Source organism: Leptodactylus fuscus, chromosome 1, assembly GCF_031893055.1.
Source record: "Leptodactylus fuscus isolate aLepFus1 chromosome 1, aLepFus1.hap2, whole genome shotgun sequence".
Taxonomy (NCBI): domain Eukaryota; kingdom Metazoa; phylum Chordata; class Amphibia; order Anura; family Leptodactylidae; genus Leptodactylus; species Leptodactylus fuscus.
This window is the reverse complement of record NC_134265.1, coordinates 17,837,950-17,862,905: the sequence shown is the minus strand read 5'-3', so window position 1 is coordinate 17,862,905 and position 24,956 is coordinate 17,837,950. Positions and strand designations below refer to the sequence as shown.

At 44.9% G+C, this 24,956-nt stretch overlaps 1 protein-coding gene and 1 long non-coding RNA gene across 2 annotated transcripts in view; one reads left to right on the top strand and one right to left on the bottom strand.

The window, feature by feature from the left end:
- The window catches only part of EGFLAM (EGF like, fibronectin type III and laminin G domains), an 85,762-nt gene extending 65,339 nt beyond the window's left edge, over positions 1–20,423 (top strand). Inside the window, exons 8-24 of the mRNA XM_075267579.1 lie at positions 538–653; positions 2,566–2,959; positions 3,892–3,992; positions 4,385–4,485; positions 4,883–5,027; positions 5,747–5,936; positions 6,012–6,137; positions 10,306–10,549; positions 10,633–10,744; positions 14,767–14,883; positions 15,088–15,268; positions 17,554–17,577; positions 18,145–18,223; positions 18,560–18,703; positions 18,818–18,901; positions 18,984–19,087; positions 19,533–20,423. Coding sequence (XP_075123680.1) covers positions 538–653; positions 2,566–2,959; positions 3,892–3,992; positions 4,385–4,485; positions 4,883–5,027; positions 5,747–5,936; positions 6,012–6,137; positions 10,306–10,549; positions 10,633–10,744; positions 14,767–14,883; positions 15,088–15,268; positions 17,554–17,577; positions 18,145–18,223; positions 18,560–18,703; positions 18,818–18,901; positions 18,984–19,087; positions 19,533–19,687 — 2,417 coding nt within the window. The 3' untranslated portion in view covers positions 19,688–20,423. The remainder of the gene's footprint in view (positions 1–537; positions 654–2,565; positions 2,960–3,891; positions 3,993–4,384; positions 4,486–4,882; positions 5,028–5,746; positions 5,937–6,011; positions 6,138–10,305; positions 10,550–10,632; positions 10,745–14,766; positions 14,884–15,087; positions 15,269–17,553; positions 17,578–18,144; positions 18,224–18,559; positions 18,704–18,817; positions 18,902–18,983; positions 19,088–19,532) is intronic.
- A 1,086-nt stretch (positions 20,424–21,509) lies between these two features.
- LOC142197349 (uncharacterized) lies at positions 21,510–22,623 on the bottom strand. Its single transcript, XR_012715314.1, has 4 exons — positions 22,508–22,623; positions 22,242–22,272; positions 22,134–22,163; positions 21,510–21,773 (listed from the first exon to the last, which is right to left on the bottom strand). It is a non-coding gene; the product is annotated as an uncharacterized LOC142197349 (long non-coding RNA).
- Between the last annotated feature and the right edge of the window lie 2,333 nt (positions 22,624–24,956).

Below are 24,956 nucleotides of genomic sequence, written 5' to 3'. Positions count from 1 at the left end.
CTCATAATGATGACAGAATATGACGTTTCGAAGCTTCCTCTGAGCTCCTTCTTCAGATATAGCTGAAAACACTTTCTAGAGGCTGCATATTTATAATCATAATATAAATAATAATAATAAATCATTATAAATATGCAGCCTCTAGAAAGTGTTTTTAGCTATATCTGAAGAAGGAGCTCAGAGGAAGCTTCGAAACGTCATATTCTGTCATCATTATGACTGGCTAACACGGTACCAAAACAAACATTTTCCTTAATCCATATGTAGTGAGCTCCCCCCTAGTGGTGGCTGTATGATATCTGTGGTTAAATAGCAATTCCCACCCTAGTCCTGCTCTTAACATACCCATGCTACAAGAACTCTATTATGTGATTTCTTTAAAGGAAAAGCACAATCACCAGCTTCCTGCCAATATATTGGATAATGGGGGTTGTAGTATGTAATAATTATAACTCATTCACTCCTTCAGTTCTGTTCTATAGCAGTGCCCCCTATAGGTCATCCCAGTCATTTCCAGTCCTATCTCTTTCATTGCAGGGAGCGATGAGTTGGGATCTGGAGGATATGTGGACGGATATGTTACAGACCCTAGTACAGGGGATGATGACGGATACAACATTGATGACTCTGATGATGATATCTACATAGATGATGTAAGTATACAGCAGAGTTTATTATCTTTGTATGTTATTACTATGTGACCGGTCAGGACATTATGCCTATAACACAAGGTCTTAGGTACATCTGATCTCTGTGCCCTGGTTATCACTTTCATGGTACATTGATATGTTTCGGCAAATTGCTAATTTATGTAAATGTAATAATATTTATTATGTAATCACTGTAACGTTGCTGGTATGGCGCTCCCTGTGTCAACAGATTTGACTTGGGCAACTCCAAGGGGTGTCGTCTATGTAGTCCTCTGGTTGTCACTTTTTAATCCCCATGTGGGGGATCTGGAGATCACTTTACCAGGTTGCTATCACCTGGTTGAGTGAAGCCTCAGAACCAAGGGACTGACAAAAATTTAGTCAAGAGACTTGCCAAGGTCAGAGCAGGCAGAGTTTTTTCATAATCCAAGCAGAGGTCAGGGCAGGTAGAGTCCATTCATAATAGTAAACCCGGCAAGCAGAGGACAAGGCAAGCTGAGTTCCTTTATGGTAGTAATCCAGGCAAAGGTCAGGACTGGCAGAGTTTGTTCTACATGGTAATCTAGATAGAGCTCAGGGCAGGCAAAGTTCACTCACAATGGCAACCAGACAGAGGTCAAGGCTGGAAGAGTTTGTTTATAATGGTAATCCAGAGACAGGTCAGGGCAGGCAGAGGTTGTTCATAATGGTAATCCAGAAAGAGCTCAGGAAACGCAAACTTCATTCATGATGGAGATCCAGACAAAGGTCAAGGCAGGCAGAGTTTGTTCATAAAGGTCATTAAGGTAGAGGTCAGGATAGGCAGAATCAGGTATAATAAAAAGATCCAAAATCAGGGAACCTGATTGCTAAGGCACCTTCCTATGGAAGAAGATTCCTTAAATAGCCCACTCAGCCTTAGATCTGATTGAACAAGGTAACGCCGAAACAACTGAATATAATAGGAGATGATTCCTAGACGAGGACAATTCTTGTAATTCCAGGTAATGTCAGATTACAAGATAAGATCTGATGTACGGACTGTAGTAATATAAGACTCCGATACCTTTAACCTTTACCAAGAGCGTCAGAGAGGCGAGCGTGTACCGGAGCGAAGGCTTGAACTAATTCGCTGTCTGATTTGACATATAAGAGCATGAGATCCCATAGAGGGATAGGAAATGACCTACGGTGATATACAAGAAGATAATGCGGGGGAGGGGGGGTCACATAGAATAATTTGCGAGAGGGTTAACCCAATGTGAAATATCTGCGGAATATTTTGGCAATATATGTATAAATTGTATTATTATTATTTGTCTTGGATCTAGAAATATAGAGGTCTCCCCAATCTTTCTTGTTCCTGCACTTGACCCCTTTTGTCCTAAATGGGAGGAACCTTAAACAAAATCTCAGGAGAGGTCTTGTAACGTATAGAACTTGCTGTGACTACCTGAGCACGTGTGGATACAAGGAATGAGATGGTGGTCACCCAGACTGGAAGTGATGTCACATCTAGGAACACGTTGGGGCTGGAGGAGAAGTAACCTCAGATTCTGTAGAAGAATCCTAGATACAAAGTTGAATTTGAAGTGTTGGGTTCTTACTACACCCTGGCTGGTGGCATATGTGGTCTTCATGTAGGAGCCCATAGCTGTGCCCTATTGTCTTCATGGTGCACCCATCAGCCCTCTACGCAGACGAGCATAAGATGGTGACTGACCTCTGGCTTGGACTAAACACTTGGCTTGGTCAAGTGGGCAAACAAAAATAGTTTTGGTGATCCTTTTAATGGTCTCCCTAGAAGGTCTTCCTTATCTTGGTAGATCTCTTTAGGTTTGGCAATTTTTGGCTCGGGAATTTCTGGTAGGATGTAGGGATGTTCTTGTCTCCTCTTCTTGGAGGACTTCTTAAGTCTCTGTGACTGTCTCCACAGGTTAAACCACTTTCTCGTAGTAGAGGAGGCAACAAAAAAATTGTGATAGACTCTAAGATGACTCCGGGGACCTACACAAAGATAGTCCCTTTGAGAACGACCACTGTGGCGGCCACTGTGACTTCTCCATTCATGGCAAAACCAACGACAACTCCTCCAACTACGGCCACGACTGCCACCACCACTAGAGCCACCACCACTAGAGCCACCACTACTAGAGCCACCACCACAAGACCTGCTAGGAAAAATACAATGGTTTCTCCTCCAAGACTCTTCGATCTGGCATGTGAAGAAACTGTCTGCCCAGCCGATAGCTTCTGTCTTAATGACTATGACCGCGGGGGCTCACAATGCCACTGTAACCTCGGGAAAGGCGGAGAGACGTGTCAGCATGGTATGGCCTTCTATATAGGTTGTGCGCTACTTCATCGTACTAGTCTTGGGGGTTCTTCTCTGGTTCTTCTAGGTTCTGCAGAGTAGACCACCGCCCGTTCTGCCTCATAAAGGGGTCCCCCGTCCATATGTCTCTATACATGGCCTTTCAGGTTTATTTTAGGTCACCAGGCTGGGTCTAGTTTTGCAGCGCGGCCTCATCTTCTGCCCCGAGATCTCACGTCCCATGTGCTTGTTATGAGATCAATGTGGACATAGCGGTGCGTCACGGCTCTCCCACCACCCGCGGGCACATTGTACATATGGGGCATTCACATGACCTTCCCCGTAGCCTCGGCCGCATGTCCTCCAGATCAATGATGGACTATATTAGATAATAACCATTACTATTAACCAGCGATATTCCAAAAGGAACTGAACCCATGTCAAATTCAGCACCCAACTTTTCCCGATTCCTGAAAGGCAAATTATTTTTGCATATAGTAATGTGTAAGTAATGTAATAAAACAAAGCTGGGGTCAAGTTAGACTTTCCTTGACTCCTGAGCGGTACACCCTCAAGATAAACCTTGTGACCAATAGGACGTAAAGTGGTTCTAGGCAACCAAAAATTTAAAGGGACTCTCCAAATTTTATCATTAGGTCCAAAATTCAGTTCTGAATTATTTCTTGATATAACTTTATAGTGGTCAATCCTTTGTTTTTCTGATACAAAGTTCCAAAACCTCTGCAAAGAATTACAGGATAACAGTCTGTGTTCCTGCAGTCATCACTAGGGGGAGCTCTAGAGCTTACTGCAGACTGTGTGATGATAGAATTTAATGTATAAACTGTACGCAGTAAGCTCCTGAGCTCCCCCTAGTGGCGGATGCAGGAAGCACATTATTTTTCATGGCCTGTGACCAGTCTGAATATGTAACATTTTCTATTTCAGATATTAACGTTCAGTATCCGCAGTTTTACGGTCACTCATACGTGACATTCGAGCCACTGAAGAATTCATATCAGACCTTCCAAATCACTGTGGAGTTCAAGGTAATGTATGGTGTCACGTAGGACATGGCCACCTGCTGCCGATATACAGTATATAGCAGTATATACAGATTATCATTCTGGAAGCTCATCTGGAAGTCATTAGAAACAGTCAGCAAGCTTGTTGGCAGACAGGCCCCCTCCAGCTTAGCTGGCTTGCAATAATTCAGGGTACAGATAGTCTGTGCAGCGCCACACATGTCCATAGGTGGTATTGCAGCTCATCTTCATTGAAGTGAAGGAGTTGCAATACCTCACTGCACCTGTGGACAGGTGTGGCGCTGTTTCTGGACGAAAGCAGCCAAGTTTTTCGAAACCTGTACAATCCCTTTAAGGATTAGCTGTGATGATGTGGGTCTCTGGACAGAGCCTTATGTGTCCATGTTGGTTTTCAGGCTCAAGGTGACGACGGCTTACTTCTCTACTGTGGGGAAAATGAGTACGGCCGAGGAGACTTCATGTCATTGGCCATTATTCGCAGAAGCGTCCAGTTCCGGTAAGACACCTAGAGAAGATATTTCGGAGTGAAGACCATGATAATGTAAATCGTTCAATATTCTGTTCCGTATAATTTATTTATATATTTTATGGTGGTCACAGATCCGATACAAAGCTCCAAATCCCCTGCACAGACATAAATAAATTGCATTGTAAAATTCTGCTTCCTGCAGCCACCACCAGGGGGAGCTCAAGAGCCTATTGCATACTGTGGTATTATACAGTACACAGTAAGCTCCGGAGCTCCCCCTAGTGGTGACTGCAGATAGATACAATTTAACCTGCACATAATTTTCAATCTTGAAGATTCACTTTTAGACAATATCAATGGATTAATGGATCAATTGGATTTCCCTATTTTTGTACAATTATACAATTAACCTCTTCTTTTCCAGGTATAATTGCGGCACTGGGACGGCAGTCATCACAAGTGAGAGTAAAATCAAACCAGGAACCTGGCACATTGTAACACTGTACAGAGAAGGTCTAAATGGCTGGATCAAGCTAGACAATGGCGCGGCGGTGTCTGGGAGATCTCCGGTAAAATCTTATCCTGATGTTTATTTCAGTTGTTCGATAGATAGATAGATAGATAGATAGATAGATAGGAGGGAGATAGATAGATAGATAGATAGATAGATAGATAGATAGATAGGAGATAGATAGATAGGAGATAGATAGAGAGATAGATAGATAGATAGATAGATAGATAGATAGATAGATAGGAGATAGATAGATAGATAGATAGATAGGAGATAGATAGATAGATAGATAGATAGATAGGAGATAGATAGATAGATAGATAGGAGACGGATAGATAGATAGATAGATAGATAGATAGATAGGAGATAGATAGAGAGATAGATAGATAGATAGATAGATAGATAGGAGATAGATAGATAGATAGATAGATAGGAGATAGATAGATAGATAGATAGATAGATAGGAGATAGATAGATAGATAGATAGATAGATAGATAGGAGATAGATAGATAGATAGATAGATAGATAGATAGATAGGAGATAGATAGATAGATAGATAGATAGATAGGAGACGGATAGATAGATAGATAGATAGATAGATAGGAGATAGATAGAGAGATAGATAGATAGATAGATAGATAGGAGATAGATAGATAGATAGATAGATAGGAGATAGATAGATAGATAGATAGATAGATAGATAGATAGATAGATAGATCCCCATCTATAGTAATCTGCATTGTATGACAGTATTGGTTTCTTCTCGCCTCCTCCAGGGTCAGTACAGTAAGATCACCTTCAGGACCCCCTTTTATCTCGGTGGCGCCCCCAGCATCTACTGGCTGGTAAAATCAGCAGGGACCAATCGGGGCTTTAAGGGCTGTGTCCAGTCTCTGTCTGTGAATGGCAGGAACATTGACATGAGACAGTGGCCCCTGGGACGGGCCCTCAGTGGAGCGGATGTGGGTGAGTTGTTGTATATAGCAGTCCTATAGGGTGCACTCTGTATCTGTCTATAACCCTCTTGTCTATGGTCCGCAGGTGACTGCAGTATCGGGGTCTGTGATGACGCCTCCTGTGTGAATGGCGGCACCTGCACCTCCAGGTCCGCTGACTCCTACATGTGTCTGTGTCCTCTGGGATATCAGGGACGTCACTGCGAGGAAGGTGAGGCCGAGCCCACTGGGGCCAAGTGTATGAAAACGTGTAGATTTATATATCACCTCTCCCGGGTGTCCGGAGCCTCCAAAGACAAGGGAGACCTAAAGGATGAGCAGCTAGATCTCCCCGGTGCCCTATCAAAATAGTTACCTCTCCCCAGATAACACCTGACCCCGGGGCGAGTGTCGTGTATTGTCTGTGACTCTGAGGTCCATATTAGTTTAGGGGTGTGGTCTGGGGTCTGTATTAGTTTAGGGGTCTGGTCTGGGGTCTGTATTAGTTTAGGGGTCTGGTCTGGGGTCTGTATTAGTTTAGAGGTCTGGTCTGGGGTCTGTATTAGTTTAGGGGTCTGGTCTGGGGTCTGTATTAGTTTAGGGGTGTGGTCTGGGGTCTGTATTAGTTTAGGGGTCTGGTCTGGGGTCTGTATTAGTTTAGGGGTCTGGTCTGGGGTCTGTATTAGTTTAGGGGTCTGGTCTGGGGTCTGTATTAGTTTAGGGGTCTGGTCTGGGGTCTGTATTAGTTTAGGGGTCCGGTCTGGGGTCTGTATTAGTTCAGGGGTCTGGTCTGGGGTCTGTATTAGTTTAGGGGTCTGGTCTGGGGTCTGTATTAGTTTAGGGGTCTGGTCTGGGGTCTGTATTAGTTTAGGGGTCTGGTCTGGGGTCTGTCTTTATTGGGGTTTTTCTGGCTCCAACCCTCTTACCTAAAATTAAGGATAAAGGTAAGTGGGGTTCTTGGCTCCATAAGATTTCAGGAGCTCCCTGCAGTGTCACATGTCACTATCCGCCCTAACACCTATGACTGGGGTACAGAGCGCCCCCTTCCTGTGATTGATGTAGGATCAGGAGGCAAAGAAACCTCTCCATGATAATTGTCTGTACATTACATAGTCTGAAGTGTAAATGAAGTGCTGTAGGGCAATGTCTGACCACTAGGTGGCGCTCTAGTACTGAGGAATGAGGTCTCTAACATCTGACGTATACATTTCTGGTGAGAATTTTTTCTTGCCCCGGTAATGCAGATCAGATCTGTGATCCCTTTATGTGTCCACTAGTCTAATAATAATACAATTTACATTCTTCATAAGACTTTTTGCAGTCTGCTTATTACTTTCTTACTGTTCCCCTATTATTACTTGTATAGCGCCATCATATTCCGCAGCACTTTTCAAACATTGTCCATACCTCCCAACTGTGTAAGAACTGAAAGAGGGACAAAGTGTGCGGCGCACGTAGCACGCCGCGGCAAATTTAGACTCACCCACTTTTATGTTGACTCCGCCCATTCTCATTAATTTTTCATGTGCCCCCACATAGTATAATCCTCCTACAGTCACCCGTAAATTATATGTCCCCCCTCCATCTCTGCCCCCAGATTCATGTCCCCCCATCTCTGCCCCCAGATTCATGTCCCCCCATCTCTGCCCCCTGATTCATGTTCCCTCATCTCTGCCCCCAGATTCATGTCCCCCCATCTCTGCCCCCAGATTCATGTCCCCTCCATCTCTGCCCCCAGATTCATGTCCCCCCCATCTCTGCCCCCAGATTCATGTCCCCCCATCTCTGCCCCCAGATTCATGTCCCCTCCATCTCTGCCCCCAGATTCATGTCCCCCCATCTCTGCCCCCAAATTCATGTCCCCCCACCTCTGCCCCCAGATTCATGTCTCCCCCATCTCTGCCCCCTGATTCATGTCCCCCCATCTCTGCCCCCAGTTTCATGTCCCCCCATCTCTGCCCCCAGATTCATGTCCCCTCCATCTCTGCCCCCAGATTCATGTCCCCCCCATCTCTGCCCCCATATTCATGTCCCCCCATCTCTGCCCCCAGATTCATGTCCCCTCCATCTCTGCCCCCAGATTCATGTCCCCTCCATCTCTGCCCCCAGATTCATGTCCCCTCCATCTCTGCCCCCAGATTCATGTCCTCCCTCCATCTCTGCCCCCAGATTCATGTCCTCTCCATCTCTGCCTCCAGATTCATGCCATTCCCTCCCCCCCTTATCTGCCCCCAGTTTCATAGCCCCCCTTCATTATGTTCCACCTCAATGTTTAACACAAAAAAACACGTACACTCACCTTTTCCTCGCTCCCCCGCCGCTCTCTCTCCGCAGTTTTACTCACAGAGTTGTAAGCGCGACGTGACGTCATCACATCGTGCTTACACAGCCACTAGTTGGAGCACCGCTGCAAAGCAAGGAGCTGAGCTGTGACAGCTTCTGCTTTTCTCGTGTATGTATTCGTCCTCCGGACGCAGATCTGAGTTGAAATCAGGACAAACCTCCCACCGACCTGGACCGCGGGACAGAACACCGAAATCGTGAATGTCCCGCGGTAATCGGGATGGTTGGGAGGTATGGCATTGTCCCATATAGGACTGACAATCTACAATCCCTATCAGGATGTCCCTAGAGTGTTGGAGGAAACCCACACAAACATGGGGAGAACATACAAACTCCTTTCCAGGACTCCAGCGCTGCAACATTACAGTGCAAACCACTGAGCCCCCGAACTGCCTATCTGAGGGTCCACCTGGCACCATGGACACATGCCCTTGTCTGGTGCAAAGAAGTGGTGCTAGGCAGTATCTGGGGTAAGAGAAGTGGTACTAGGCAGTATCTATAGTAAGAGAAGTGGTACTAGGCGGTATCTGGGTAAGAGAAGTGGTACTAGGCAGTATATGGGGTAAGAGAAGTGGTACTAGGCAGTATCTATAGTAAGAGAAGTGGTACTACGCAGTATGTGGGGTAAGAGAAGTGGTACTAGGCAGTATCTATAGTAAGAGAAGTGGTACTAGGCAGTATCTGGGGTAAGAGAAGTGGTACTAGGCAGTATGTGGGGTAAGTGAAGTAGTACTAGGCAGTATCTGGGGTAAGAGAAGTGGTACTAGGCAGTATGTGGGGTAAGTGAAGTAGTACTAGGCAGTATCTGGGGTAAGAGAAGTGGTACTAGGCAGTATCTGGGGTAAGAGAAGTGGTACTAGGCAGTATCTGGGGTAAGAGAAGTGGTACTAGGCAGTATATGGGGTAAGAGAAGTGGTACTAGGCAGTATCTGGGGTAAGAGAAGTGGTACTAGGCAGTATATGGGGTAAGAGAAGTGGTACTAGGCAGTATGTGGGGTAAGAGAAGTGGTACTAGGCAGTATGTGGGGTAAGAGAAGTGGTACTAGGCAGTATCGGGAGTAAGAGAAGTGGTACTAGGCAGTATCTATAGTAAGAGAAGTGGTACTAGGCAGTATCTATAGTAAGAGAAGTGGTACTAGGCAGTACCCAGGATAAGAGAAGTGGTACTAGGCAGTATCCGGGGTAAGAGAAGTGGTACTAGGCAGTATCTATAGTAAGAGAAGTGGTACTAGGCAGTATCTGGGGTAAGAGAAGTGGTACTAGGCAGTATCGGGAGTAAGAGGAGTGGTACTAGGCAGTATCCGGGGTAAGAGAAGTGGTACTAGGCAGTTTCTGGGGTAAGAGAAGTGGTACTAGGCAGTATCTATAGTAAGAGAAGTGGTACTAGGCAGTACCCAGGATAAGAGAAGTGGTACTAGGCAGTATCCGGGGTAAGAGAAGTGGTACTAGGCAGTATCTGGGGTAAGAGAAGTGGTACTAGGCAGTATCTGGGGTAAGAGAAGTGGTACTAGGCAGTATATGGGGTAAGAGAAGTGGTGCTAGGAAGTACCCAGGATAAGAGAAGTGGTACTAGGCAGTATCTATAGTAAGAGAAGTGGTACTAGGCAGTATCTATAGTAAGAGAAGTGGTACTAGGCAGTATCCGGGGTAAGAGAAGTGGTACTAGGCAGTATGTGGGGTAAGTGAAGTAGTACTAGGCAGTATCTGGGGTAAGAGAAGTGGTACTAGGCAGTATCTGGGGTAAGAGAAGTGGTACTAGGCAGTATCAGGGGTAAGTGCTACATCACACACTCAGAGACAAACACTTCCCTCAGTTTCCTCCTCGGGCTTCTTCTTGTTTGGAGTCTTTTTGGCTGTGGTTTGGAGGTGACTCCCCAGGTCACTTCTTACCTTCACCTCCCCCTGTCCTGGCCTTTCTTGTGACTTTATCGATCGTCTCTTCCTATTGCAGTCTATTTGTACAGCCTTTATATCAGTGCGGTGCCCGGAAATCCTGTGACCCCCCCCCCTTTAAATTTGACTGACTTCTCCTGAATCCATTGTGCCTCTCCTTGCAGCATTCGTCTTGGCCATCCCCCAGTTCAATGAGTCTGCCCGTTCCTTTGCGGTGACGCGATGGCCGTTCGTGCCGCACCATTACCTCTCCTTCATGGAGTTTGACATGACGTTCCGCCCAGACGCAGAAGACGGCACCATCCTCTACAGCTACGACACCGACAGCAAGGACTTTATATCCATCACCATGGCCAGCGGCTACGTGGTCTTCAGGTTCGACTGCGGCTCCGGGACAGCGGTGATACGGTAACTACATGCAGTGAATGGTGACCCTCCTTCTGCTCCTCCTGCCCATTTTCTAAAAGATTTATCCTGATTTTTTGATTCAGAAGCGAAAAGCCAGTGAGCCTCGGGCAGTGGCATGAAGTGCGAGTCTCCCGGACAGCTAAGAATGGCCTCTTACAGGTGGACAACCAAAAGCAAGTAGAAGGAACGTCTGAGGTTTGTGTTGAAAAACTTCAGGATACAATTGTATCCAGTCTCCACAATACTATACATATCACACAAGTTGTGTTGGCTGGTCTTCCAACACAGTCACCTCCTGCTGCTGTCACCATATCCATCATTTATTGGGTATTCGATGGTTCATTATTGTACAAACAATGGCATTGGCCTGTCATGGCAGCCATATGCTCAATAGTATCATTTCAGATAGACAAGTCACTGCCTCCTACAAAGTCAACACACTCCTCTTCTGCTGCTGCCATCATTCGCACAGTCTGGCTACAAGATCTTCTGTTTCAACACATTACATAATACTATCCTTGTCACATACAGTCCTGCTCTCACTGATATAATTGTGCAACTACACAGGTCACTGCCTCCCGCAAGACCAGCACTCTCAGGTTCTGCTGCTGTCAACATTCCCACAATCTTCTAGGCTATATAGCTTTCAATTCAAATCCACTACATGATACAATCATTGTCACATACAACCTGCCCTCACTAATATATTCACACAAGTATGGTGGTCACTGCTACCCTCAAGATCAGCACAGTCCTCTACTCCTGCTGTCATTATAGCAATAATTCAGCTGTTATTCTGCCTCATTTCTTTTCCTAATACTGCTCATTTCACATGTAGCTCTCACTATACTTAGCATATTAAGATAAGTGGAAGGTCACTGTCTCCCACAAGATCAGTACACTCCTCTGCCGCTGTCATGACTTTCACAGTCTATACAATCTCTTATTCCAATAAACTACATAACACTGTACTTGTCCCATACAGTCCTGTGCTCACTAATATCATTTTACAAGTACACCGGTCACTGCTTCCTTCAAAATTAGCACACTTTTCTACTGTCGCTGTCATCATTACCTCCTTCTGCTTCTCTACACAATATTCTTTTCCAACACACTTAAAGACACTATCCTTCTTACATACAGTGCTGCCCTAACTAATGCAATTAAATGGATGAACAGGTTACTGCTACCCTCAAGACCAGCACACTCTTCTATTGCTGTAATCCAAGCAATAATCCAGTTAATTCTATGGTATTCTGTCTCTTCCAAAAGTCTGCACAAGCTTTTATTTCAACAAACTCGATAACACTTCCCTTGTCACATGCAGTCCTATCCTCACTAATATAATCACATACAAACACAGGTCACTGCCTCCTGCAAGGTCAGCTTGATTCTTTGTTTCTGCTGTCACTACTGTGATAATTTAATTTAGGCCATGATTTCCTTCCTCATCGCTTTTCATTACATTGGTCCTTTCATATGCAGCCTTCTCCACAGTTAATGTCCTCCACAGGATCAACACACTCTTCTGCTGCTGCTGTCTACATGATCGTCTATTCCAATACATTGCATGACACTATCCTTGTCACATATAGTCCTGCCCTTACTCATATAATTATTCAACTACAGGGGTCACTGCCTCCTCCAAGAACAGCACTTCTGCTGCTGCTATTATTGCTATACTCTAGTTGATTTCATGATATTGTGCCTTATCACTGCTCTTTTTCCACATGGCCCCCTCTATATTTAACAATCAGTAAACTGGGAGGTCACTGCCTCCCAGATGATCATCACACTCCTCTTCTGCTGCTGTAATCCTCCCCACAGATACTCAGTCTTTTGTTCCAACCAGTGGCGTAACTAGGAATGGCGGGGCCCCGTGGCGAACTTTTGACATGGGGCCCCCCCGACACCGAAGATCTCGACCGAGTCCCTCCTACGCATTTCTGCGCGCTCTATTATGTCCCATAGTGGCCCCTGCACACAGTATTATGTCCCTTAGTGGCCCCTGCACACAGTATTATGTCCCATAGTGTCCCCAGTACACAGTATTATGTCCCATAGTGGCCCCTGCACACAGTATTATGTCCCTTAGTGGCCCCTGCTCACAGTATTATGCCCCATAGTGGCCCCTGCACACAGTATTATCCCCCATAGTGGCCCCTGCACACAGTATTATGCCCCATAGTGGCCCCTGCACACAGTATTATGTCCCTTAGTGGCCCCTGCACACAGTATTATACCCCATAGTGGCCCCCTGCACACAGTATTATGTCCCTTAGTGGCCCCTGCACACAGTATTATACCCAATAGTGGCCCCCTGCACACAGTATTATGTCCCTTAGTGGCCCCTGCACACAGTATTATGTCCCTTAGTGGCCCCTACAGGACTAAATACTGTCACGTCACCCGCTGACCGCTATACCAGGACAAATTGTGGATAAAAAAAAATCTGGCCCTGTGCATTACAATTTAGTAACTCCATGTGCCTCATATTAATAACAGTTAACCCCATCATCTCCCTCACATTAACCCCTGTAAGCCTCACCATAAGAGTTACTGATATGTGAGAGACATGGAGGTAATAATAAAGTATCTTCATTATTATTACCCCCATATGTCTCACATATCAGTAACTCTTATGGTGAGGCAAACAGGGGTTAATGTGAGGGAGATGATAGGGTTAACTGCTATTAATATGAGGCACATGGAGTTACTAAAACACAAGTAATCCCCCCATATGCCTGACATTAATAAGTAACCCCAGTACGTACCTGTGTAGCTTTAGTTTCATTTTCCTGGAGCAGCTTCTTCCTCTTCTCTTCTGTGCAGGACGGCAGGGATAAGCCCCGCCCCCTCCTCTCATTGGTGGGCAGAGGACAGCAGAGAAAGGGAGGGGGGGGGAGAGGGAGAGCGTCCTGCAGCGCTGACAGGAGCCAGACCTGCAGCTCCTGTGTCTCAGCCTTTGCTGCAGCTTCGGGGCCCCCTGTTGGTGGAAAGTATTCCATCAACAGGGGGCCCCGATCATTATATTCGGGGGTCCGAAAAGACCTCCGAGCATAATGATAGCAGCGGTAGCAGCTGTCACCGGGCCCCTAATGTCCCGGGCCCTGTGGCAGCTGCTACCGCTGCTATGGTGGTAGTTACGCCACTGGTTCCAACCCATGATATGACACTACTGTTTCACATACAGTCCTGTGCTCACTAATATAACTATATGAGGACAGAGGTCACTTCCTCCTTCAAGATCAGTCCACTCTTCTACAGCCGCTGTCAGCATTCTGTTAGTCTGCTTTGCTACAATCTTCTGTTCCAACACACTTGATCACGCTATCATTGTTACATATGGTCCTGTGCTCACTCATATCATCATAGAAGTACACAGGTCACTTCCTCCCTCAAAATCAACACACTCTTTTACTTCTGCTATCAACATTGAAATACTCCAGTCAATCACATGCTATTCTCATCCCATAAAACTACTTCTTTCTCATGTTGCCCTCTCCACACTTAAAATATTCAGAAAAGTGGACAGATCACTGCCTCCTGCAACATCAGCACACTCCTAATCTGCTGCTGTCATCATTCTCACAGGCAACACAATCTCTTATTTCAACTCACTGTATGAGGCTAGCCTTGTGACATATATACAATATGTCACAGTCCTATCCTCACTAATATAACCACAATAGCATGCAGGTCACTGCCTCCCTCAAGATCAGTACACTCCTGTCCTTCTGCTGTCATCATTCTCACAGGCTGAATGGCAACACAATCTCTTATTCCAACCCCCTGCAAGACGCCATCCTTGTAACACACAGTCCCATCCTCTCACTAGTATACAGGTCACTGCCTCCCTCAAGATCAGTACACTCCTGTCCTTCTGCTGCCATCTTTCCTAGTGTCTGCCTAGCTGCACAATCTTTTATTCCAACACACTTGATGACACAGACCTTGTCACACACCGTCCATCTTCTATGATACAACCCACTTGTACACCGGTCACTGCCCCCCTCAGGACCAGCACACTCGTCTCCCGCTGCTGTGGGTGTCCTGACTACATAAAGGTGCATTCAGTCATTCAGTTCAAACCTTGGTAAATTGTGACCAAACTGCGTCAAGACTGACAACGAAACGTACTGTAGCAGCCAAACAATGTGAATACAGCCCTGTCTCCACACTGCAAATAATCTTATATCAGTCACTTTCCATTCCAGGGCGGATTCACACAAATCAAGTGTAACCCTGACATCTATATCGGGGGCGTCCCTGACTACGATACCGTCAAGAAAAACTCTGGAGTCTTGCGGCCATTTAGTGGAAGTATTCAGAAGGTGAGTAGTCCAAATCTGAGAAGTTCTTTGTGCCACCACTAGAGAGAGCTCAAGGACTATGTGTTTATGATAGACTTGTATATATTCCCATGTAGTGAGCGCCCCCTGGAGGGGATTGCAGGAACAGCTCCACATTCATACCTGACATGTATTCCCTCCAGTGTACAGACTATAAGCCTGCTGTCTGGTTTTCTTTGCACACAGCTAATACTCAACGACAGGATTGTGAACCTCGTGCACGGTCTGACCTCTGGGGTCAACATCGCGAACACGCTCCATCCCTGCGCCAATGTGCCATGTGCCAATGGGGGGAGCTGTAGACCCAAACATGACAGCTACGAGTGTGACTGCCCCCTGGGCTTCGATGGCAAGAACTGTCAGAAAGGTAAAAGCGTCTGCTGCGCAAACACATGTGCTATACGTGTATTATATGTGCGGTATATATGTATCATAGCAATGTGTCATGTGTAGTATATGTCTTACAAGTGTAAGGATCTATTACATGTATCATGTATGTAGTATATATGTGTATTACATATGCATTGTATGTGCTATATGTGTATTACATGTACAGCATATGTGTATCATATGAATGTTTCATGTTTAGTATGTGTTACAGTGTAAGGATGTATTAGGTGTATTACTTATATAGTATATGTGTTTTACATGTGCAGTATGCATGTTTTATATGTGTAATAAATATACATGAATTATATGTGTATAACATGTGTAGCATATGTATTACACGTGAGTTACACTTGTAGTATATGTATTACATGTGTGTTACATGTGTAGTATATATATTATATGTGTAGTATATGTATTATATGTGTAGTATATATATGTGTAGTATATACTGTATATTATATGTGTAGTATATATATATGTGTAGTATATACTGTATATTATATGTGTAGTATATGTATTACATGTGTAGTATATACTGTATATTATATGTGTAGTATATGTATTACATGTGTAGTATATACTGTATATTATATGTGTAGTATATGTATTACTTGTGTAGTGTATATATATTATATGTGTAGTATATGTATTATACGTGTATTATATGTATTACCCGTGAGTTACCCATATAGTATATGTAGCATATGTATTATATGTGGGTGTATTATATGTATTATATGTGTGTGTTACACCTGTAGTATATGTTTTATATGTGTAGCAGTAGCATATGTAGTATCTGTATAGTATATGTGTAATATATATATATATATATATATATATATATATATATATATACACTCACCGGCCACTTTATTAGGTACACCTGTCCAACTGCTCGTTAACACTTAATTTCTAATCAGCCAATCACATGGCGGCAACTCAGTGCATTTAGGCATGTAGACATGGTCAAGACAATCTCCTGCAGTTCAAACCGAGCATCAGTATGGGGAAGAAAGGTGATTTGAGTGCCTTTGAACGTGGCATGGTTGTTGGTGCCAGAAGGGCTGGTCTGAGTATTTCAGAAACTGCTGATCTACTGGGATTTTCACGCACAACCATCTCTAGGGTTTACAGAGAATGGTCCGAAAAAGAAAAAACATCCAGTGAGCGGCAGTTCTGTGGGAGGAAATGCGTTGTTGATGCCAGAGGTCAGAGGAGAATGGCCAGACTGGTTCGAGCTGATAGAAAGGCAACAGTGACTCAAATAGCCACCCGTTACAACCAAGGTAGCCAGAAGAGCATCTCTGAACGCCGCACAGTACGTCCAACTTTGAGGCTACAGATGGGCTACAGCAGCAGAAGACCACACCGGGTGCCACTCCTTTCAGCTAAGAACAGGAAACTGAGGCTACAATTTGCACAAGCTCATCGAAATTGGACAATTGAAGATTGGAAAAACGTTGCCTGGTCTGATGAGTCTCGATTTCTGCTGCGACATTCGGATGGTAGGGTCAGAATTGGCGTCAACAACATGAAAGCATGGATCCATCCTGCCTTGTATCGGTAACGGTTCAGGCTGGTGGTGGTGGTGTCATGGTGTGGGGAATATTTTCTTGGCACTCTTTGGGCCCCTTGGTACCAATTGAGCATCGTTGCAATGCCAAAGCCTACCTGAGTATTGTTGCTGACCATGTCCATCCCTTTATGACCACAATGTACCCAACATCTGATGGCTACTTTCAGCAGGATAATGCAATGCCATGTCATAAAGCTGGAATCATCTCAGACTGGTTTCTTGAACATGACAATGAGTTCACTGTACTCCAATGGCCTCCACAGTCACCAGATCTCAATCCAATAGAGGAGCATCTTTGGGATGTGGTGGAACGGGAGATTCGCATCATGGATGTGCAGCCGACAAATCTGCGGCAACTGTGTGATGCCATCATGTCAATATGGACCAAAATCTCTGAGGAATGCTTCCAGCACCTTGTTGTATCTATGCCACGAAGAATTGAGGCAGTTCTGAAGGCAAAAGGGGGTCCAACCCGTTACTAGCATGGTGTACCTAATAAAGTGGCCAGTGAGTGTATTATATGGTTATTACATGTGTGGTATACATGTATTATATGTGTATTACAGTGTAGTATATGGATGTATTATATGTGTATTACAGTGTAGTATATGGATGTATTATATTATATTGTACTAGAGATTCTTCCCTGATTTTCATTGTTCTGTTTCTTTGCTGACTGGTTGCAGAGTGTGGAAACTACTGCATCAATAGTAAGTAGAGTGTGACCAATGACTTACCACATGTGGCCGCAGAGCCTGTATATGAGACCTGTTATAATATAATGGACATCACTGGGGTTGGGGTCTGCTGCCCTATGAGCCGGGATGGAGGAGAGTATCTCCCACCCTGGAGTAGTCAGCTGGTCCAGACAGCATAGAATTGGCGCCTCCTAGTGGTACCAACTGCCAGTGCAGCGCTTAAGTGATAACCAGGGCCTTCATGGAGTCGCCCCCTAGAGGGTCCGTATAGTGGTAGCGAGCAGAAAGTATAGGAGGTATATAGTAGACTTTGTAGAAAAAAAGATCATTAGTCCTGAGCTTGTGGCTCTCCAACACTACAACTCCCAGCATGCTATGTGTGGTAGTATCCCACGAGTTGGGGAGCCCCATGTTGGAGCCCAATGATTCGTCTGTGACGTGTGTCCATATTGAGGCGTCTCTTCTATTTCCTATCATTGGTTGATGCAGTGCAGATTATACACGAGATGAAGCAATGATGGGTAAGGTGTACTGAGCAGAATCCAGGCGCAAATGTAACGCCACCTCCGCTGTTCTTAGTCATTACAGAGGCCATCGAGATCCCACAATTCATTGGCCGCAGTTATCTCATCTACGACAGCCGGGAGATTCTAAAAAGGTGAGTCGGGTCAGGGGGTGTATCATGAAGGTGCTGATCTGTATATACCTTTATAGTGCTGTGCTGATACAGAGCTCCAGATCCCCCACATTGAGTTACACGATAACCTATCTGCCTGCAGCCACCACGAGGGGGAGCTCCGGAGCTTACTGCAGACTTATCATAGAGTTCACTGTATAAACAGTCTGTAGTAAGCTCTGGAGCTCCCCCTAGTGGCCGCTGCAGGAATTTAGAATTATATAAGATGTACTGCAGCCCCTTGACCCATCATGTCCTCTATTTATTGCTGACGTAGATGTCATGGCCGCCATTACCATTGTTTTTGATGTTTTTCAGAGTTTCGGGATCTCGGACAAACATATTCATGAGATTCAAGACGACGGTGAAGGACGGACTACTAATGTGGAGGGGGGACAGTCCCATGAGGCCGAACAGCGACTTCATCTCACTGGGCCTTCAAGATGGAAACCTCATGTTCAGGTGAATATAACCCCCTGCCCCCCGGTGTATATGGCTCTCTATGGAATATCACATTGTATGGACCAATCCATTGTATGGGTCGGGGGTGTTCACCTGCTCTCCTTCTCTCCACAGTTATAATTTGGGCAGTGGGATGGTCTCTATAATGGTGAACGGGACGTTCAATGACGGCAGATGGCACCGGATCAAGGCCGTGCGGTAAGAGGGTCTCATAGTGTCCCATGATATATGGCATATGTAAATGTCATGACAGATGTATGATGTCAGATATATGTTCTAGTGACGGTCAGTCCGGGAAGGTGACGGTAGATGACTATGGGGCCAGGACCGGAAAATCTCCGGGATTAATGCGGCAGCTGAATATTAATGGGGATCTCTATGTCGGTGAGTAACTTAAAAAAATTTACATTTTAGAATCTACCAGTATCCTCTATGGCCTAAACAGGAAAAATATCATCCTGCAACTTTTACTCTAGCAACTAAGCCTAATAATAGACTGCTACCTTGCAGATTTTTTTTGCAGCAGATGCCTCATTTACATTACAGACAAGGTTACAATAGAAGATAACACCTCTATAGATAGTATCAGTGAGCCACCATTAATTCCATCAATATTGATATATTGGCAACAATAGACTGGAGGTGACTCATTGAGGCGTATGGGAAAGTTATCTTCTACTGTGATGTAATTGAAGTGATTGCTGCAAAAACCTACAAATTGGCAATTGTCTGTCTATTATTAGGCTTAGTCATCAGAGTGAAAATTGCAGTATATAGTTATAGGATGTATTCCCAGCAATATATGATAGTTTTTGGTTTTGCCTTCCAGGCGGGATGAAGGAGATCGCTTTACACACCAACCGGCAGTACATCGGAGGCCTTATAGGTTGCATCTCGCACTTCACCCTCTCTACGGACTATCACGTGTCACTGGTGGAAGATGCCTCGGATGGAAAAAACATCAATACTTGTGGGACAAAGTAGGGGACGGAGAGTTTCTGATGGAAGAAAAGCGAGACTTTGCACTCTGGAGACAATCGGCGATCCTTGTCATTCCAAGTATGCTTCAAGAAAGCCAGAACCAAAAAGAATCTTCTAACAGATGTTTCCTTTTAGGAGACAAAAAAAAAATGCAAAAGTTTCCGGAACTTTCCATGGCTGTGGAGTGCAGACTCGTGTGTGACCAGTGTCAGGTATGCGTGCCTTTACCGCACAGCCGTCCCAAAAATGATCAATGAGAAAGGGACTGTCTTGTTGATCTTTTTGTCCTCCCCGTGCCCAGTCATTCACAGCTATTTATTTCCGGAGGACTCGGGGGTGAGGCCTACCCCCATAACGACAGCATGGTGTACCCAAGTTTTTGCTCTTTTTTCAGATCCTTTCTAGTGTATTCCGCAGGGTCCATGAGCTTGGAGCAATTACAAAGAGCGTCTTTCATCCTGGAGGACCCAGCATGTCCTTATATTAATGAGAAGCCTGTAATTCTTCATTTCCCCTGTGGGGGTGCTGCAGGGAAATTGAACACCCTCTACCAAGTTCCTTACAGATTGCAGCTGATCGACGGAGGTCCCAGTATCCAGACAACCTATGTTCAGGAGACAAGGGTAATAAAAAATGGACAACAACCCCTTTAATGTCTTTTGAGGTCCTTTCTAGTGTATTCCCAGTCTGGAGGCTACCATATAGTACCTGCTGTACAATGGACTTCCTCTCTCTTCTACACAGGCTTGTTTTAGGCTCCTCCTACTCAAAAATTGAGCAAAAAAAGTCAAAGAAACCGGTGAAGGGTACGAAGACAAAAAGTTTGTTGTAGTCTTGTATATTATGCATCAATCGGATTGAGCCAAGATCAATTACAAAGAGAGTCTCTCATCCTGGAGGACCCAGCACATCCTTGGGTTACATGGACAGTCTGTAATGCTTCGTTTCGCCTGTGGGAGTGCTGTAGGGAAATTGAATACCTGCTACAAAGTTCCTTACAGATTACAGCTGATCTCTGGAGGTCTCAATAGCCAGACAACTTCTGATTAGGGGACCATTGTAAAAAGTGGACAACCCCTTTAATTTGTATAAACATGATCACCCCTGTCATGGCATATCATGGCGCTCCACCACATGCCGTGATCACAGATGTCACATGTGGCACTATAGATTTGTACGTGGATCGTGGCCGTTTTCATCTGTTCATTTTGGAATTTGTTTTTCGGTTACATTCTGGTGCTATAAGAAGCGGAAATCCAACATTTCAGCCGTCCAAATCTAAATCTTCAGTATTCATGGTTACACGATGGTTTCTACATTGTAGCAATTACAGACTCCATGGCCCAAGAGTGGAATTTGGACAATTTGCTCCTTCGGTTTTTTTTATACACATTTGTGCAAGTCACATTTCAGATTATATTGACACGAAAATTCCATAAAAACGCAAATAAAAATATTAAAAAACTGCAATATGTTCCTGGCCATATACCGGAGTCAGGGGCAGGCAGGACAATACCCTAAATAGAGGGGGAGCCCAAGCTGACATCAATATACCAAATATTTCATCCCAGAACCAGGAGACATTTTACAGTTCACCGCCCCAGACCACTAGTAGGTCGATCATTGATCCCTTTACTATCCCAGATCACTAGGATGTCTATCATTGATCTTTTGACTAGCTAAGTCCACCAGGATGTCTACTTTTAATCTCATTACTATCCCAGATCACCAGGATATCTACCATGGATCTCTTCACTACACGAGGCCACCAGGATGTCTACCATTGATCTCTTTACTACCCAAGACCACCTAGATGTCTACTATTGATCTATTTACTATCTCAGATCACCAGGATATCTACCATGGAACTGTTCACTACACGAGGCCACCAGGATGTCCGTCATTGACCTCTTCGCTACCCAGGACCATCTGGATGTCTACCATTGATCTCTTTACTACCCAAGACCACCTAGATGTCTACTATTGATCTATTTACTATCTCAGATCACCAGGATATCTACCATGGAACTGTTCACTACACGAGGCCACCAGGATGTCTACCATTGATCTCTTTACTACCCAAGACCACCTAGATGTCTACTATTGATCTATTTACTATCCCAGATCACCAGGATATCTACCATGGATCTCTTCACTACACGAGGCCACCAGGATGTCTACCATTGATCTCTTTACTACCCAAGACCACCTAGATGTCTACTATTGATCTATTTACTATCTCAGATCACCAGGATATCTGCCATGGAACTGTTTACTACCCAAGACCACCAGGATGTCCGCCATTGACCTCTTCGCTACCCAGGACCATCTGGATGTCAACCATTGACCTCTTTACTACTCCAGACAACCAAGATGTCTGCAATTGATCTCTTCATTACCTCACCTCACCAGGATGTCGACCATTAATCTTTGAACTACCCCAGTCCACTAGGATATCTACCATTGATCTTGTCAATAGCTAAGACCACCAGAATGTCTACCATAGATCTCGTTACTACCCCAGACCACCAGGATGTATACCATTGATCTCTAATACCCCATACCACCAGGATGTCTACACTAACTCACTCCTCTCCCACAGACCACCAGGATGAATACCATTGATCTCGAATACTCCATACTACCAGGATGTCTACCATAGATCTCGTTACTACCCCAGACCACCAGGATGTATACCACTGATCTCTAATACTCCATACCACCAAGATGTCTACCATAGATCTCGTTACTACCCCAGACCACCAGGATATATACCATTGATCTCTAATACTCCATACCACCAGGGTGTCTACACTAACTCACTCCTCTCCCACAGGCCACCATGGATGTCTTTTTACTCTATCACTTCCCAAGACCACCAAGGATGTCTCTATTATCTTATCACCTACCCTAGGCCACCAGGGATGTCTTCATTACTCTCTCCTTGATAACTTCCTTATTCTAGATAATCTAGGAATTTGCCAAACAAATCTGTAAGAAATATATAAAAGAAATAGATCTTCTGTGAGTGTCCTGAGAGATCAGCCATGTTCCTTCATCCGCCTTACAAAGCTCGCTCTGGCTGTAAGGCACCCGGCTGCAGCAGGAGCTTCCCCCCCCATGGTTCTCTACATAACAACAATCCCCATGTACAGGCCTATCAGATGCTCCTGAAATTCCAAGGAGTTTTTATTAGACTTTCTACCTCGTCTTAGCGTCTATGTGCTCTCTTATACCAAAGCCCCAATTCGTGCAACCTTTTTGTTTTCCAAAAGATTCTTCACTTCTATGTATTTTCCAAAAAATCTGACTAACAGTGCAGGATGATATGGAGAGTAAAGACGGGTGAACCTAACGAGATTCGTTTTGAGGAACATTTGTGAGGTTTGGCCCTCTGGCTTGTTTCGAGTTGAACTGATAGCTCCAGAAGTGCTATGGGGTCACCTAATGTTATGGGCCCCAGGGTCATGAGAATGCACAGGATAGGAGAGGCAAGGGTGACCTAACCCAAAGAGTTTCATCTTTGGTTGCATCCAGTTCTAAAATAATTGGTTCACCCATCCCTAAGAACAGGTTAAGCATTGGGGCCTAGGAGTTTGGACTCTCGGAAATATCACTACCAGTACAGAATCAACCACGCTGAATTTATAAGAGACTGTTGCTAGGAATAGACTGTTATATATAGGATACATGCTATAGTTTGCCAATCTGGCGCAGGTTAGTTCAACCTTAAAGGGTTTTTTTTTCACTAGAACCCAGCCTACCAACCAACTCTGCAGATAGATAGGTTAGGGTCACCTGAATCAAACACTGTTTTCCCCTTGTAAATCGGAGCTTCCGTTGCCAAGATATTGCTATATTTGACATAAGCAAATAAACCCCTGGGAGCCGCCATTGCCCCGAAGAACTCATTTGCATATGATAAAAACGGCGATAACTCAGCAACGGAGGGTCCGATTCACAAAGGGAAAACACAGTTAGATAGATTAGGGTCTCCTGAATCAACCTGCGGGGCTGGGTCGATAGGATGGGTTCTGGTCACACTCCCTTTAAGACACTTTTTATATTATTCTGCCATAGTAATCAGATTTTTTGTAATCGTTCATAGTGGTGCAGTGGACTCTCTACATCCGGATTTGCTTTTTGATCGGACCGACCTATTTTGTATTGTGCTTGGACTCCATTTTGTAGCTCTGACATAGGCATTTTGTACCTGTATATTTTTATAGAACATATATATATATATGTGTATAGTTCTGAGCTCCTCACCCAGTGTAACATAGAACTTCAGGCGTCGTACTCTTTGCACAGTTCCCATATGTTTGTAATATAAACTTGTCTCATGTCTTGCCCTTTGTCCTTCTGAAATTTTTGTAAAATTCATGTCTGTTTTGCATCTTAATAAAATATTAAAGTCTTTTAGACATGATCCCGGACCGATCATACGTACAGATATGTGTGCGACCCTACAGGAACGATTCTATACACATTACAGGGTTTACACAATATTTGCTACCTTAGGTTCCGCCCATGAAGAAGGCTACATTTAAAGGGATTCTACCATTAAACTACCTTATTTTCTAATGAACACGTCGGAATAGCCTTAAGAAAGGCTATTCGTCTCCTAATTTAAGACGTGGTCTCCGCCGCGCCGTTCCATAGAAATACCGGTTTTAACCGGTATGCAAATGAGCTCTCCACAGCAATGAGGGCGGGCCCCAGTGCTGAAAGGCCGATGAGTGCATCCCCATTGCTGCCCGAGAGCTCTTTCCTGCGCCGTAGTTGTAGTTCTATCCAGGAGCATAGAGAGGCCACCCCAAAATGGCCACCGGCCGGCTCCTGTATTGAACTGCAAGAGCGGCTACCCAAAAATGGCTGGCGGCCATTTTGGGGGTAGCCGCTCTTGCAGTTCAATACAGGAGCCGGCCGGTGGCCATTTTGGGGCAGACGCTCTTGCAGTTCAATACAGGAGCTGGCCGGCGGCCATTTTGGGGTGGCCTCTCTATGCTCCTGTATAGAACGACAAGAGCAAGAGAAGCCAGAAGAGGCGGAGTTGCTGCAGAAGAAGGAGGCAGCGCAGGAAAGAGCTCTGGGCAGCAATGGGGACGCGCTCATCGGTGTTTCAGCGCTGGGGCCCGCCCTCATTGCTGTGGAGATCTCATTTGCATACCGGTTAAAACCGGTATTTCTACGGAACGGCGCGGCGGAGACCACGTCTAAAGGTAGGAGACGAATAGCCTTTCTTAAGGCTATTCCGACGTGTTCATTAGAA